Source organism: Rattus norvegicus, chromosome 5 (assembly GCF_036323735.1).
Source record: "Rattus norvegicus strain BN/NHsdMcwi chromosome 5, GRCr8, whole genome shotgun sequence".
In the NCBI taxonomy this organism is placed as follows: domain Eukaryota; kingdom Metazoa; phylum Chordata; class Mammalia; order Rodentia; family Muridae; genus Rattus; species Rattus norvegicus.
The window spans coordinates 29,834,017-29,847,005 of NC_086023.1; the positions used below are offsets into that span (position 1 = coordinate 29,834,017).

Below are 12,989 nucleotides of genomic sequence, written 5' to 3' on the forward strand. Positions count from 1 at the left end.
AAAAACAAACAAAACTGTTTACCTTGTTGCCTATTAGAATTTTCAGTGGCTCTGACAGAATCTTCCAGAATTCTTACAAATAACAATGTGACCTTTTGTTAATAGCAAATAAAAATCTTTTCAAGGAAGTGCAGTCTCTTACAGAAAGTCGTGTGTGGGCTGGCAGGTGGCTCAGTGGGCAGAGGCACTCGCGCTGGCAATGTGACCACAGTCCCCAGGACTCACAGGGTGGCAGGAGAAACCGACTCCCACAAGTTGTCTTCTGACTTCACATGTGTATAGTGGCATGTGTGTGCACATACATGGACACCTGCAGACTACATAATAAATAAATGTAATAAAAAGTCTAGTTAGTGTCCTTTCAAGTTACCGATTCAATGAATTGAGGCTTGGAAGAAAGTGGTTTAGAGAGAAAAACGTACATAAATAATTTACACAATTATTTCAGACTTTTATACCATCATTGTTTTTCTTTGCTGTGGGGTAAACCCAGGTGCTTGCACATGGTAGGTTAGTCATTTTGATGGAGCCACAAACTCAGGCTCTAGGTGTTTAATTTATAAAGAGTAAATGCTGGGCCAGGGTGATTATTTAATTTCAGCAGTTCCGAGGCAGGAGGATTGGGAGTAAAAGGCTTTGAAAGTTTTAACATTTTGTCTCAAAAACAAAACAAAAGATTTCTAGAAGTGTCTTTATAAAGCTCTTATAAGAAGAAAGATTGTGTATTTTTATTTTGTGCGTGCTGGTCTTTTCCCTGAATGTATGTCTGTGCATCACGTTCAGGCAGTACCCTCACAGAAGGCCAAAGAGGACATTGGATTTCCTGGAGCTAGACCTATAGATGGTTATCAGTAACCACGTGGATTTTGGGCATTGAACCAGGTCCTCTGCAGAAGCAGTTCCTGTTCTCGGCTGCCTGGCTGTCTCTCTAGTCCTAAAGGATTCTTTTTGTTTAGGTCTAAGAAGAAGGGTTTTTTTTTTTTTTTTTTTTTTTTTTTTTCGGAGCTGGGGACTGAACCCAGGGTCTTGCGATTGCTAGGCAAGCGCTCTACCACTGAGCTAAATTCCCAACCCCAAGAAGAAGGTTCTTAGGTGCACAGGTACTATATGAAACATGGGAAGTATATGAATTCTTTCTCTCCTGTCATTTTTTATTCGTTCATGTTTGGTATGTATTTTATGTGTATGGGTGTTTTATCTGCATGCATATCTCTCTACCACATGCATGGTTGGTGCCCATGGAGGGCAGAAGAGGGCTTCAAGTCCTCTGAGATTGGAGTTCCAGACAATACTGAGCTGCCGTGTGGCTCTGGGAATTGAACCTGGGTCCTATGGGAGAGAAGCTAGTGCTCTTAACTGCTGAGGCATCTCTCCAGCCTAAGTCATTTTTTAAAAAGGTAAAATGTATCCTTTTTTTTTTTTTGAGTCATAGTCTCTGTAGCCCAGAACTCCTGTATTCCCGGTTGTCTGTCTGCCTGTCTGTCTGTCTGCCTGCCTGTCTGTCTTTCTTTCCTTCAGATTTTTATTTATTTTATGTATGTGAGCACACTATTACTGTCTTCAGACACCAGAAGAAGGCATCAGATCCCATTACAGATGGTTGTGAGCCACCATGTGGTTGTTGGGAATTGAACTCAGGACCTCTGGAAAAGCAGCCAGTGCTCTTAACTGCTGAACCATCTTTCCAGCCCAGCCCCAGGTCGGTCCCTAATCTCCCCCCACCCCCAACCCCTCCCCTACCCAGACAGTTGTCTTTCAAGTTGCTTTGAGCCTCCTGTTTCTGCCCCTTGAGAACTAAGGTTACAAGATACCTGGCTTTTGAGATTTTAGGGATTTTTTTTTAACCGTGCAATTTAGTGGCATTGATAATGCTCATCCACATTGTTGCCAAGTCTTTCTCAGCAGCCCAACCAGAAAGTTTGTGCACTAAACTCTGCCTAACACTCTACCCTTACACATACTGCTCAGCCCTTGGTAAGGACTGTTACTATCTATGAATTTCACTCCTTCATGTTCTACGAAGAACATGTGTGCTGTTTGCCATTTGTGGTTTTATATTTTCAGAGCTCATCTATGTTGTACTGTGTACTGGATTTGGTTCTTGTAAACTGTTCTCATTGTAATTTTGTGTATTGTATGCATGGCTGTGTGCGCCCTTGTGCTACAGTACACCTGTGCAGGTCAAAGGTCGTCGGTTCTCTTCTTGCATTCTGTGGTTTGGGGACCAAACTCAGGTTGTAAGGCTTGGGAGTAAGTGCTTTTAGCTACGGAACCATCTTATTGCCCCCCCCCCCTTTCCTTTTTTCAGACAGTTTCTTCTACCTCACACTGGCCTTGAACTTGCCATGTAGCCAAGGTTGACCTTGAACGTCTGGTCCTCCTGCCTTAGAGGTAGGATTACAGGTGTGTGCCACTGTGCCTGTTTTAGATTTTATATGGTTCTAGGGCTCAAACCCAGTATTTCCTTCATGCCAGGCAAGCTCTCCTGCCAGCTACACAGCAGCCCTATCTTTACAGTTTTTCCTTGGTTTTAATAGATTTTTTTTTTTTTTAATTTCTTTTGGTTTTTCAAGACAGGGTTTCTCTGTGTATCCCTAACTGTCCTGGAACTTGATCTGTAGAGCAGGCTGGCCTCCTGCCTCTGTCTCACAAATACTGGGATTAATGGTGTGCACCACCACTGCTCAGCTAATTTGTCTGAATATGAGTGGTTTTTTTCCCCCTGTTTCTTTTTCTTTTTCTTCTTTCCCTTCTTCCTCCTTTTCCTTACTATCTCCCCTCTCCCTTTCTTTCTTATTTTTGAGTCAAGTTTTTTCTGTGTAGTCCTGGCTGTCCTGTAACTCACTTCACTCTGTAGACCAAGCTGGCCTTGAACTCAGAGACCCACCTGCCTCTGTCGCGTGAGCACTGAGATCAAAGGTGTGCGGCTCTCCGCCTGGCTCGGTGTTTCAATAGATTTACAGAGTGTGTAGGCACCACACAGTCAGTTGTAGACATTTTCATGACTTCAGAAATGAAAAAACCTCACATGATAACTACTCCTCCCATTTGTTTAAGTTTTCCAGACCCGGCACAGCTAGTAGATTTTCTCCAGACTTGCCTGTTAGTGATATTTCATATAAATCAACTCATGTGAAACTGGGCTCAGATCAAGGTAATGCGTAGGTTGGCTTTTGAGTTTTAGGGAAGAATCCTTTGCTTACCTGATTGCCTGATCTTCCTACCCCGGCCTGTTCAGTGTGTCCTACTAGGATGCACCAGCGCACATCCAGCTGCTGAGGGCCATTGTGATTTCCTTTTCCACTTCACACCAGTGCTGGAAACGGCCCTTCCTCTGGTTTTCTGCAGTTGGAATCCCATTTGGTTAGATTGGATCTGTTTGGATCATATAGGAATGTCTCTGAAATTCCTGAATTACGCAGCTTGTGAACCACATTTGCTACGTAGAATAAGATGGCAACATCCTGTAGATTCTGGGCTCTAGACAGTATGTTTGAGAGTGCTTATTTCACTCACAGCGCTAATGATATTCCCTGTATTCATTTACTGTGTCTTATGCATTTCATTCGTTAGCTAAGGAGTATTTGATTTATTTCAGCCTTCATTTGTGGTAGTACTGAAGTTTAAACTCAGGCCTTTTGCCTGGTAGGCACGTGCTCTTGAGTTTTCAAGGCAGTGTGTCGCATGCTTCAGGCTGCGTTTGAATTGCTGTGTAGCTCAGGTTGGCCATGGCCTTGCTATGTGTCTTAGGCTGCCTTCCAACTCTAGAACTTAGGCTCTAGAAAAGTACCTATTGTCAATATAGATGTGTAGAAACTGGCAGCTCAGTTAATTTAGAGCCTACTATATAAAGGTGGGAACTTAAGTTTAATTCATCTGTATGGGTTTTTAGGGCGCCCACCAGTCACAAGGGGATGCAGGTGTGTGCAGTTCCAATCCTTGGCTCACTGAGGGAAGCCCTGTGGAGATGGGTGACGGGGCTAGAGTAGATCCGCTTTCTCCAGGTAAGATACTCATTATATTTCGTTTATTCTTAAAAGTTGTACCAGAGTGCTTTAGAAACGATTATTCAAGAATGAATGTTAATGTGATAATTGTCGATGGAATACCACTGGACATTTTGCTTCAGGCTGTCTGTTGTCAGATTTTATCTCTAGAAGGTGAGCCTTTAACCATCTAACTAAAGGTTGTAGCTCCGAGGTGGCAAAGCCCTTGGCTGGAGCCGCAGCGCTCACAAAATAAGCAGTAAAACCAGGCAGTGGGAGTCTTGTGTTTTGTAGTAGGTGTATGTTTAAGACTAGGAAAACTGTTAATCAGGTACAATTTTTAAGCACCAAATTAGTTGGATTTAAAATTCTATTATAAACATGTTGATACTACTAAGCTAGAAGAGAAACACTTGAAATTAGCAAATCTCTGTGTCAAGATCAAATCAGGTTTGAATTATTAATTCAGGAAAATCAAGCATTTTACCTATGTTCCATCTCTCCATTGTTGAATTAAGTTCAGATAATTATGATTCCTTTTATATCTGCTGGAGGTACAGGCAACTTATAAGTGAGGTGGTTTACAGAGTTTATTTGGCTTTGAGAAAAGCATAGAGTTTTCATGTTTCTTTGAATGGACAGGTTCCGAAGCTGGCCTCAGCTCTGGGCTACTGAATACTAAGTACTCAATCACTTAGCCTTTCTGTGAATTCACTCTTGTGTAGAAAAAGGCATTCTGTTTTCCTGGTATCCATCCCACTGCTTGTCAGTGTGGCTGCCGCGTGTCTGATGGAGTCTCCTTCCCACCTTCTCTGCTCCCAGACTCCCTTTTTCTTGTTCCGGGCTTTCTCTTTCTCTGTGGGGACCATGTACTGATCTCTTCATCTGAGAATGATGTTTTTGCTATGAAATATAATATAATCTGTTACTGATTGGTGCTTTATTTGTGTTCTACATGTAATTTGTCATTCTCTTCAATACTAAATTTGAGGAGTTAAGAGTTAAAATAAATTGAAATGTAAGTTAATTCACTGAATCCTTAATCCCTTGGGTGATTTAGTGAATTCATTGGACTGGGAAGCCTGTAGAACCTTTGGATTCTCTGCTGCCTCTTTCTCAGAGAGGTCAAATTGGAGACAGGGTCACTCCCAGAAATGCTTTGTTCTCTGGTGGGTTGCTGCAGAAGAATGTCATATGGAAAGGCCTGGGGATGAGGGATGTGTGGCACATACAGATTGTGCCTTCTGACGCTCCTTTAATTCTAGATCTAATTCATTCTGAGGGAGATGTAAGCCTGTATGTGTCAGTTAAAATATGTCTCCATGTCCCCATATTGCCTTCTTGTTTTGAAAATTTTCTCATATGTAAAGAAGTTCTAAATTCAGAAGTTGATGATATTATGCCTCATTTATAGTTTTCTTCCCTCCTATCCCCTGTGCGCTAGGAGTTGAACCTATGGTCTAATGCATGTTAGGCAAATTCTCTCCCACTGAGTTCCATAAGGTGGTTTCTTAAGTACTCTTGACTGCATCTGCTTCACTGGGTACTTGTCTCTTTACAGCACTATTTGCAGATGATGTTCTTTGAGGATGACGGTGTAAGTTTACTTCTAATGACTTCCAAAGGTTCAGAGAATGTTTTCTCTATGGAGAGTGTGATAAAAGGCCATTTTTGAATATCCCATATCCTAGTTAATGTTATCATTGTTGTGATGAAATGCCATAACAAAGCAATTTGGAGAGGAAAGGGTTTATTTGGCTTACACTTCCATCACTGTTCATGATTGAAGAAAGTCAGGACAGGGCTGGAACCTAGAAGCAGGAGCTGATGCAGAGGCCATGGAGGAGTGCTGACTACTGGCTTGCTCCCCTTGACTTGCTCAGAACTAGGACTACCAGTCCTGGGGTAGCCCTACCCACAATGGACTGGGCTCTCCCTCATTGATAGCTAACTAAGAAAATGTCCTAGAGGCTTGCCCACAGCCCCATCATGGATGCATTTTCTCCTGAGGTTCCCTCCTCTCAGATGACTAGCTTGTGACAAGCTGACATAAAGCTGTCCAACACAGCTCCTTTTCTTTATTGATATTAATAGTCTGAGTCATTTTGGCCTGGGCCTGTGAAAACCAAATCCTGGAAGAGGGGAAGGAAATATGAGTTGAGTATGTTCTCTACAAAGCAGATTCTAAGTCCTGATATCCGGGAATGTGATTTTCTTTTCAAATTCAGTCTTTGCAGATGTAATCATGTTTAGATGGACTCATATTAGTTTATGGTTGTGATGGCTATTCTTGGTTATCAGCTTGACTACATCTGGAACTAAAACCCCCAAATAGAGGGCCTGCTTATGCCGGTGAGAATTCAGGAATCTTTTTTGCTTTAGAATCACAGAAATAGAAGACTCTGTTTTTGTTTTAATCCGAGGTGTGGAGATGTGGGGCTGCTTCAAACTGTCCAGAGCACCTGACTGTGATTTGCCTCATGCTCTAGCAGATGCATGACTTTGCTAGCTGCAGATAGTTTCTGTGATTGTGAGATGTTTGGAATTCTGGAAAATTTTCAGAGGGTAATACATGCTAGAGAGTCCCAAGAGTCATTGTCAGTGGTGGTTGGTTCTTCAGGGAAGTTGGTTTCGGTTTGTTAATAGTCAAAGAAAAAACAAAAAGGAAAGAAATCAGATTCAGGGATCACTATCTTTCTGTCCTCTCTCCTTTCTTATCTAGTGATGGGGAATGAAAAGGGGAGGGGAATAAAGGGAGGGAAGAAGAAGAAACCACAAAGTAGCAAAGACCATCTATATACCTGTGAGGGAATTTTGCTTAATTTAAAGTAGGAAGTAGGAAGACATGCTTTTAACCGAGATCTTGAGGCAGGAAGACACTGTGAACTGCTTTGTATACAAGGATATGAAAAAAGAGAAGAAGGAAGCTTTTGTTCTTTTCCTGCTTGCCTTTGCCTTGCTAGGAAGTCCATTCCTTCACTGGCATTAGAGACTATTTCTTCAGGAATCCAGTGTAGAAGACCACCTCAGACATCCAGTCTTGTGAACTGAGCTACTACTGGATTCTTGGGCTTTATGTTCATAGGCAGCCATTGTTGGATTAGTTGGACTGGCGCCTGTAAGTCATTCTAATAAATATTATACATACACACACACACACACACACACACACACACACACTCACGCACACACGTTCATTCTTTAAGTTCTGTTCCTCTAGAGAACCCTGACTAATACAAAGGCAGATGCTAACTTTCATGAAGGGTTTTGGAAAGATGTGTTGTTTTTTGTGGATGACATTCATAACCAAGTCTTTGGCGTCTGAGTACTTAGAGAAGTTAAGTAGGCAAGAGGGCACTGGATTGTGATGGCCTGTGTGCTTTGGTGCTATTAAGAGTATCAGAAGCTTTAGCAAGAGCCATATTGTAAGGGATATGTTAATGTGACTAGGTGCCTGGAGGGAAGATAGATGTGACAGGAAAAAGGACATTTGGTATGAGGCCCGGAAGAGGGCTAGGACAGAGTTTTGTTTTCTGTTTGTAAAGAGATAGTTGTAAGGATTGGGAACATAGCTCACCTGCCTACCATATGTAGGGTCCTGAGTTCAGTTCCAAGCTTCACTTATACACTAAAATAAATGAATAAGTAATAAATAAATAAAGTGGAAATAAACAAGTGAGTAAAAGAAAAGAAAAAGTAATATAAGAAGAATTGAGGTATTAAAGAGGGGAAGATTTTAAAAAAATTCTTTTAATTATATGAATTTATGGGTTATTAAGAAATACACATTTATAATATGTAATGATAAAAATTAATGTAACATTTTCATGCCTTTAAACATTTAAAAAAGGAATTTATTTACTTCTCTTTTTTTCTTCTTTTTTGTTTTAAAAGGCGACAGTCTCGTTGATCTGAGGCTTGCCCAGAGGGTTAGGCTAGTTGTCCTGCAAACCCAGGGTCAGGCCTGTCTCCTCCTCTCTGGCACTAGGATTTCACACACATTCCACCACGCCTAGTTTTTTTCTTCATGGATTTCAGACATTGATTGAACTCAGGTTGGTGTCTATAAGACAAGCAATTTTTCTTTTTTTTTTTTTTTTTTTTCTTTTTCTTTTTTCCGGAGCTGGGGACCGAACCCAGGGCCTTGCGCTTCCTAGGTAAGCGCTCTACCACTGAGCTAAATCCCCAGCCCCTGTCTTATTTTTCAATCATGATAACTGGCATTGTAGCTCCTTGTCACTACTTTCCCCAGCCTTTACATATAGTCAAGTATTATGAACTGCTGTCCTCCACTCGTTACAGCTAGTCTTCGTTGTCAGCTGCACTGGACTTAGAATTACTAGGAGATACGTGTCTGAGTGTGTCTGAGTGGGTTTCCAGGAAGGAGGGAACATCCAGCCGGAATGTGAGCAGCACAGTCCTGTGGGCCGGGGCCTGCACTACACACAAACAGAGAGGAGGAGCCGCTGCATGCCACATCCTCCTTTCTTTACTGTGCCACATGAGCAAGCAGTGTGCTGCCATCCCACCGTCCTCCTCACGAAACCTGCCCTCTGAGCCATGAGCCTGCAGCCCTCTCCTCCTTGCTGTTCGTGAAGGATTTGATCATGGCAAGTCCCACTAGACTTAATGCTTCTGTTTGTCGGCCGATGAGTATTAGGTCCCTAGAAATTGTTAGACATGCCCTCAAGATTTATGAACTCTCAGATGTTAGAATTTTTATTTAATTTTTGAATAATATTAATAAATGTATACATTTACTGCTAAATCTTTTGGGTGGCTCTCTGCTATAGACAGACTGTTAGTGACACAGTCTTACCAAATGAAAACTTCCATTTAAAACAGCGGGGAGGCTTGCTGAGTGGGACGAGCCTGTGTCTGATCTGTTGGTATTGCATAATATTGGGGCTAGCACTTCAGGTACAGCAAGAGGTCACTAAAATTAATGTGATTTCCATTGCTTTTGATATTTAATTAACAATTCTTTATTAGAGTCATAACATTCCCATTTTAGCCATTTTAAAGTGCACAACTAAGTTGTGGTATGACAAATAGCAGTGCTGCACAACCGTCGTTTCTGTGCACATGCGCTGTGGCTTGTGTGCTCACACATAAATGATGATAATGAAAAGACCTTAAAGAGAAAAACACAATAAACACTTGTGGATTTTTAAAATAGTGCATGAATGTGGTATAATTAAAAAGTCTTTCCTTATGTCTACTTCTTTTCCCTAGAGGTAACCTGTCTTAGTTAGGGTTTTACTGCTGGGAACAGTCACCATGACCAAGGCCAGTCTTATAAAGGACAATATTTAAATGGGCTGGCTTACAGGTTCAGAGTTTCAGTCCGTCATCATCAAGGTGGAAATAGGGTAGTATCTAGGTAGACATGATGCAGGCAGAGCTGAGATTTCTACATCTTCATCTGAAGGCTGCTAATGGAAGACTGGCGTCCAGACAGCTAGAATGAGAAATTTATAGCCCACACCCTCAGTGATGTGTCCTACTGTAACAGGACCACACCTTCTAATCCTGCCACTTCCTGGGCTGAGCATATACAAACCATCACATAACCTCTCTTACTATTATCTTGGTTGCTTTTCTATTGCTGTGATAAAACACAATGACCAAAAGCAACTAGGGGAGGAAAGTGTTTATTTCATTTTACAACTCTCAGGTCAAATTCTATTACTCAGGGAGGTCAGGACAGGATCTCAAGGTGGGAACCTGGAGGCAGGAGGTGATGCAGAGGCTATGGAGGATGCTGCTTAATGACTTGCTGTCTATGTCTTGATCAGCCTGCACTCTTATAGAACCCAGGACCACATGCGTAGGTATAACACCGCCCACAGTGGGCCAGGTCCTTCCTTCTACATAGTCATTAGTCAAGAACATGTTCCATAGGCTTGCCTATGCTTGGATCTTATGGGGCAATTTCTCAGTTGAGGTTTCCCCAGATGATTGTAGCTCAACAGTTCTCAACCTGTGGGTTGCAGGTCACCAAAGGCCATTGGAAAGCAGATATTTATGTTATGATTCATAATAGTAACAATATTACAGCTATGAAGTAGCACTGGAAATACTTTTGTGTTGGTGTCTCTCAACACGAGAAACTGTACTAAAGGGTTGCAGTTTTAGGAAGGTTGAGTGCCACCATTCTAGCTTGTGTCACGGTGACAGAACTAGCCAGCACAGATATTAAAAATTTTAGTCTATATTTTCTGGAAATAGCAGTTAACTAGTTGCACTGCACTTTAAAAATTCGAACTTACATATTTACTTGCTTACTTATGTGTGCAGGTCAGGGGAGAAAACCCAAGATATCAATTAGGCTTGGCAGCAAGCACCTTTACCTGCTGTGCCATTTTGACCACTCAGCTTTTGTTTTACGTATCATTTCTACAATAGTGCTGATGCAGAAATAATGTAATGTTCACCTCAAAGGGAATAATAGATAGTTTATTCTGGAACCAAATATGAGTGACTATGCTTGGGAACACAGATTTAGGTTAATGTGTTTATATAAACATAAAGAGAGGGGGGATTATGTTCTATGGAGGTGTGGGGGAAGAGGGTGCCTCTGCGAAGCATTCCTTCCCCATGAGGGACCAGCCACATGACAGTATAGTATAGCATAGAGTTTATTCAGTGCATGGGGAAGAGAGTCAAGAGGGTAGTAGGGGCAGAGAAAGGCAGAGAGAGAGGAGGGGGGAGGCAGGCAGGGAGGGAGGCAGGGAGGGAGGCAGGGAGGAAAAGGGGGAGGAGAAGAAAGAGGAGGAGGAGGAAGAGAAAAGAGGAAGAAGAGGAGTAGAGAAGTAGAAGCCAGCCATGAACATAGGGAGAGAGAGGGGGAGGGGAATGGGGAGAGAAGGGACAAAGGGGGAAGAGGGGAAGAGAACAAGAGAGTGAGGAGGGGGCAAGCAGCCCCCTTTACAGTGTCAGGCACTGGTGCCAGGTAACTGTGGGATGGAGCTTAGACAGAATGCTAACATAGGTTACCCCAGATTTTGTGTTCCAAAAAGTAACCAATTTCATGAAGTTTTTATAGTAACAGAACAAAGCAAGTCATAAATGAAAAATCACTTTAAAACTATATTGGAAACATTAAGTAGGTAGTTACAGCAAGGTGGCGATATCTCAGCTATAGGCCTCAGGTACTGTCTGTTGGTTAGTGAAAATGGTTGGTTGGTAAAAACGTTTGGTTAGTGAAAAGTAGGCTTTTATGAAGTTAATACATACTAAAAAGTTTTTATCTGTTAGTCTCAAGATGTTAGGTCCTACACACAGGGGGTTAAAGATAGCTTAAGGAGCTGGGCATAGTGGTGAACTCCTTTAATCTCAGTACTCAGGAGCAGAGGCAGGTGGATCTCTGTGAGTTAGAGGCCATCCTGGCCTACACAGTGAGTTCCATGACAGCCAGGTCTATATAGAGAGACCCTATCTCAAAAAGCAAACCAACCAGACAAACAAAACAAAAAACAAACAAACAAAAAAAGCCTAAAATAAATTGTAATTAGACTCTGAAGTTACTGAAGTCCTAGTCAGTTATTTGCCTTGCAGAAGGTTCATTTTGAAGATATCTCTTTTTCTAGACATTTATTCATGGACGTTATCTTAGAACTCTTTTTGTTAGTGCATTTAAACTATCTCACTCCTCACCCAGTGGTGATGGCTGAGCCCAGAGTAGCAGGAGAGCACCCATCACTGTCTCCCCAGCTCTTCAGTTTTTGCTCCCTAGCAAAGGATAGCCTTGTCTTCACTGTGTAGCCTAGCCTGGTCTCAAAGTCAGGATCCTTCTGTCTCAGCCTCAGCTGGAATTGTAGATGCATGCCAACATGTCTAGCTAATTCACTTTTTAAAAACTGATTCCACTGTATGAACATGTCAATGTCCTATTAATGAATTTTTAGGTTATATGGGATCTTTTGGTATTATACACAAAGCTAAAATGAGTACACACACTCACACACACACACACACACACACACACACACACACACACACACACAAAATCCCTTGGAGTAGGATGCTGGTCATAAGGAATGTGCACTCCTCATTCTGGTAGGTATTGGTCAGCTGGCCTTTGCCAAGGTTAATACAGGTCTATGCTCTCATTAGCAATGCTGGGGCAGTGTATGTACTGTTTTTTGAATGTTCAACTGTATGTGCTTTTTCCTCCCCAAGACAGTGTCTCTGCGTATCCTTGGCTGCCTCAGTCTAGGGGGGGGGGTTCAGCGGAGACCTGGGAGGGGGCGAAAGAATGGGGGACAGGAGGTGCAAGGAAGGAGAGCAAGTCTGTGTTCTGATCAAGCTCTCAAACTTTAATTAAAAAACAGCGGCTTATAAAGACAAGCGGGCTAGAAGGTCACCCAGGACCCAGAACCAATTTCACTATGGTCACCACCCTCCCTATATCCCTAAACTGTAAGACTGATAAGAACTGAAGGCTGGAGACAGAAGCTGTAAAAGTGAGAAGAACAGACAACTGGTTAGGTGTCCCCGAGGGTGTAAGTGGGCTTGACATTCCTGAAACACCCCTGAGACAGAGGGTGTAAGCAGGCTTGGCTCCTGACACCTGGCTTCCCTGAAACTCACCCTGTAGACCAGGTTGGCCTCGAACTCAGATCTACTTGCCTCTGTCTGGGATTAAAAGCATGGGCCACCACAGCCTGGTGATGTTCAGCTGTGTGTAAGTGTATACTTATGCTTTTTGATATTTGATAGTTTAATAGTTAAGAAGGTGATTTTGTTGTATTTTTAAGTTGAAGTTTTTTACTATTTATATTTTCCAATTATTTGAGTCAGATGTGGTATCATACACTCTTGTAATACCAGTATTTGGGAGGTTTGAAGAAAGTTTTGGGGTCAGCCTGAGCCATATAGCAAGATTTAATATTTAAGTCCACCTTAAATATTCAAGACTAAAATAAATATTCATGAAATACACTTTCTATGTGAGTTGCATGTATGTGTACTTTTTCAGAACTTGTTGACGATAAGCTG

The 12,989-nt window shown here is 42.1% G+C and overlaps 1 protein-coding gene across 3 annotated transcripts in view; it reads left to right on the forward strand.

Annotated features, from left to right (window-relative positions):
* Rad54b (RAD54 homolog B) overlaps nt 1–12,989 on the forward strand; it is a 72,503-nt gene that overhangs the window by 4,552 nt on the left and 54,962 nt on the right. For all 3 annotated transcript variants that reach the window (NM_001191755.3, XM_039109806.2, XM_039109802.2), the window contains 1 exon segment: nt 3,893–4,004. In NM_001191755.3, coding sequence (NP_001178684.2) covers nt 3,893–4,004 — 112 coding nt within the window.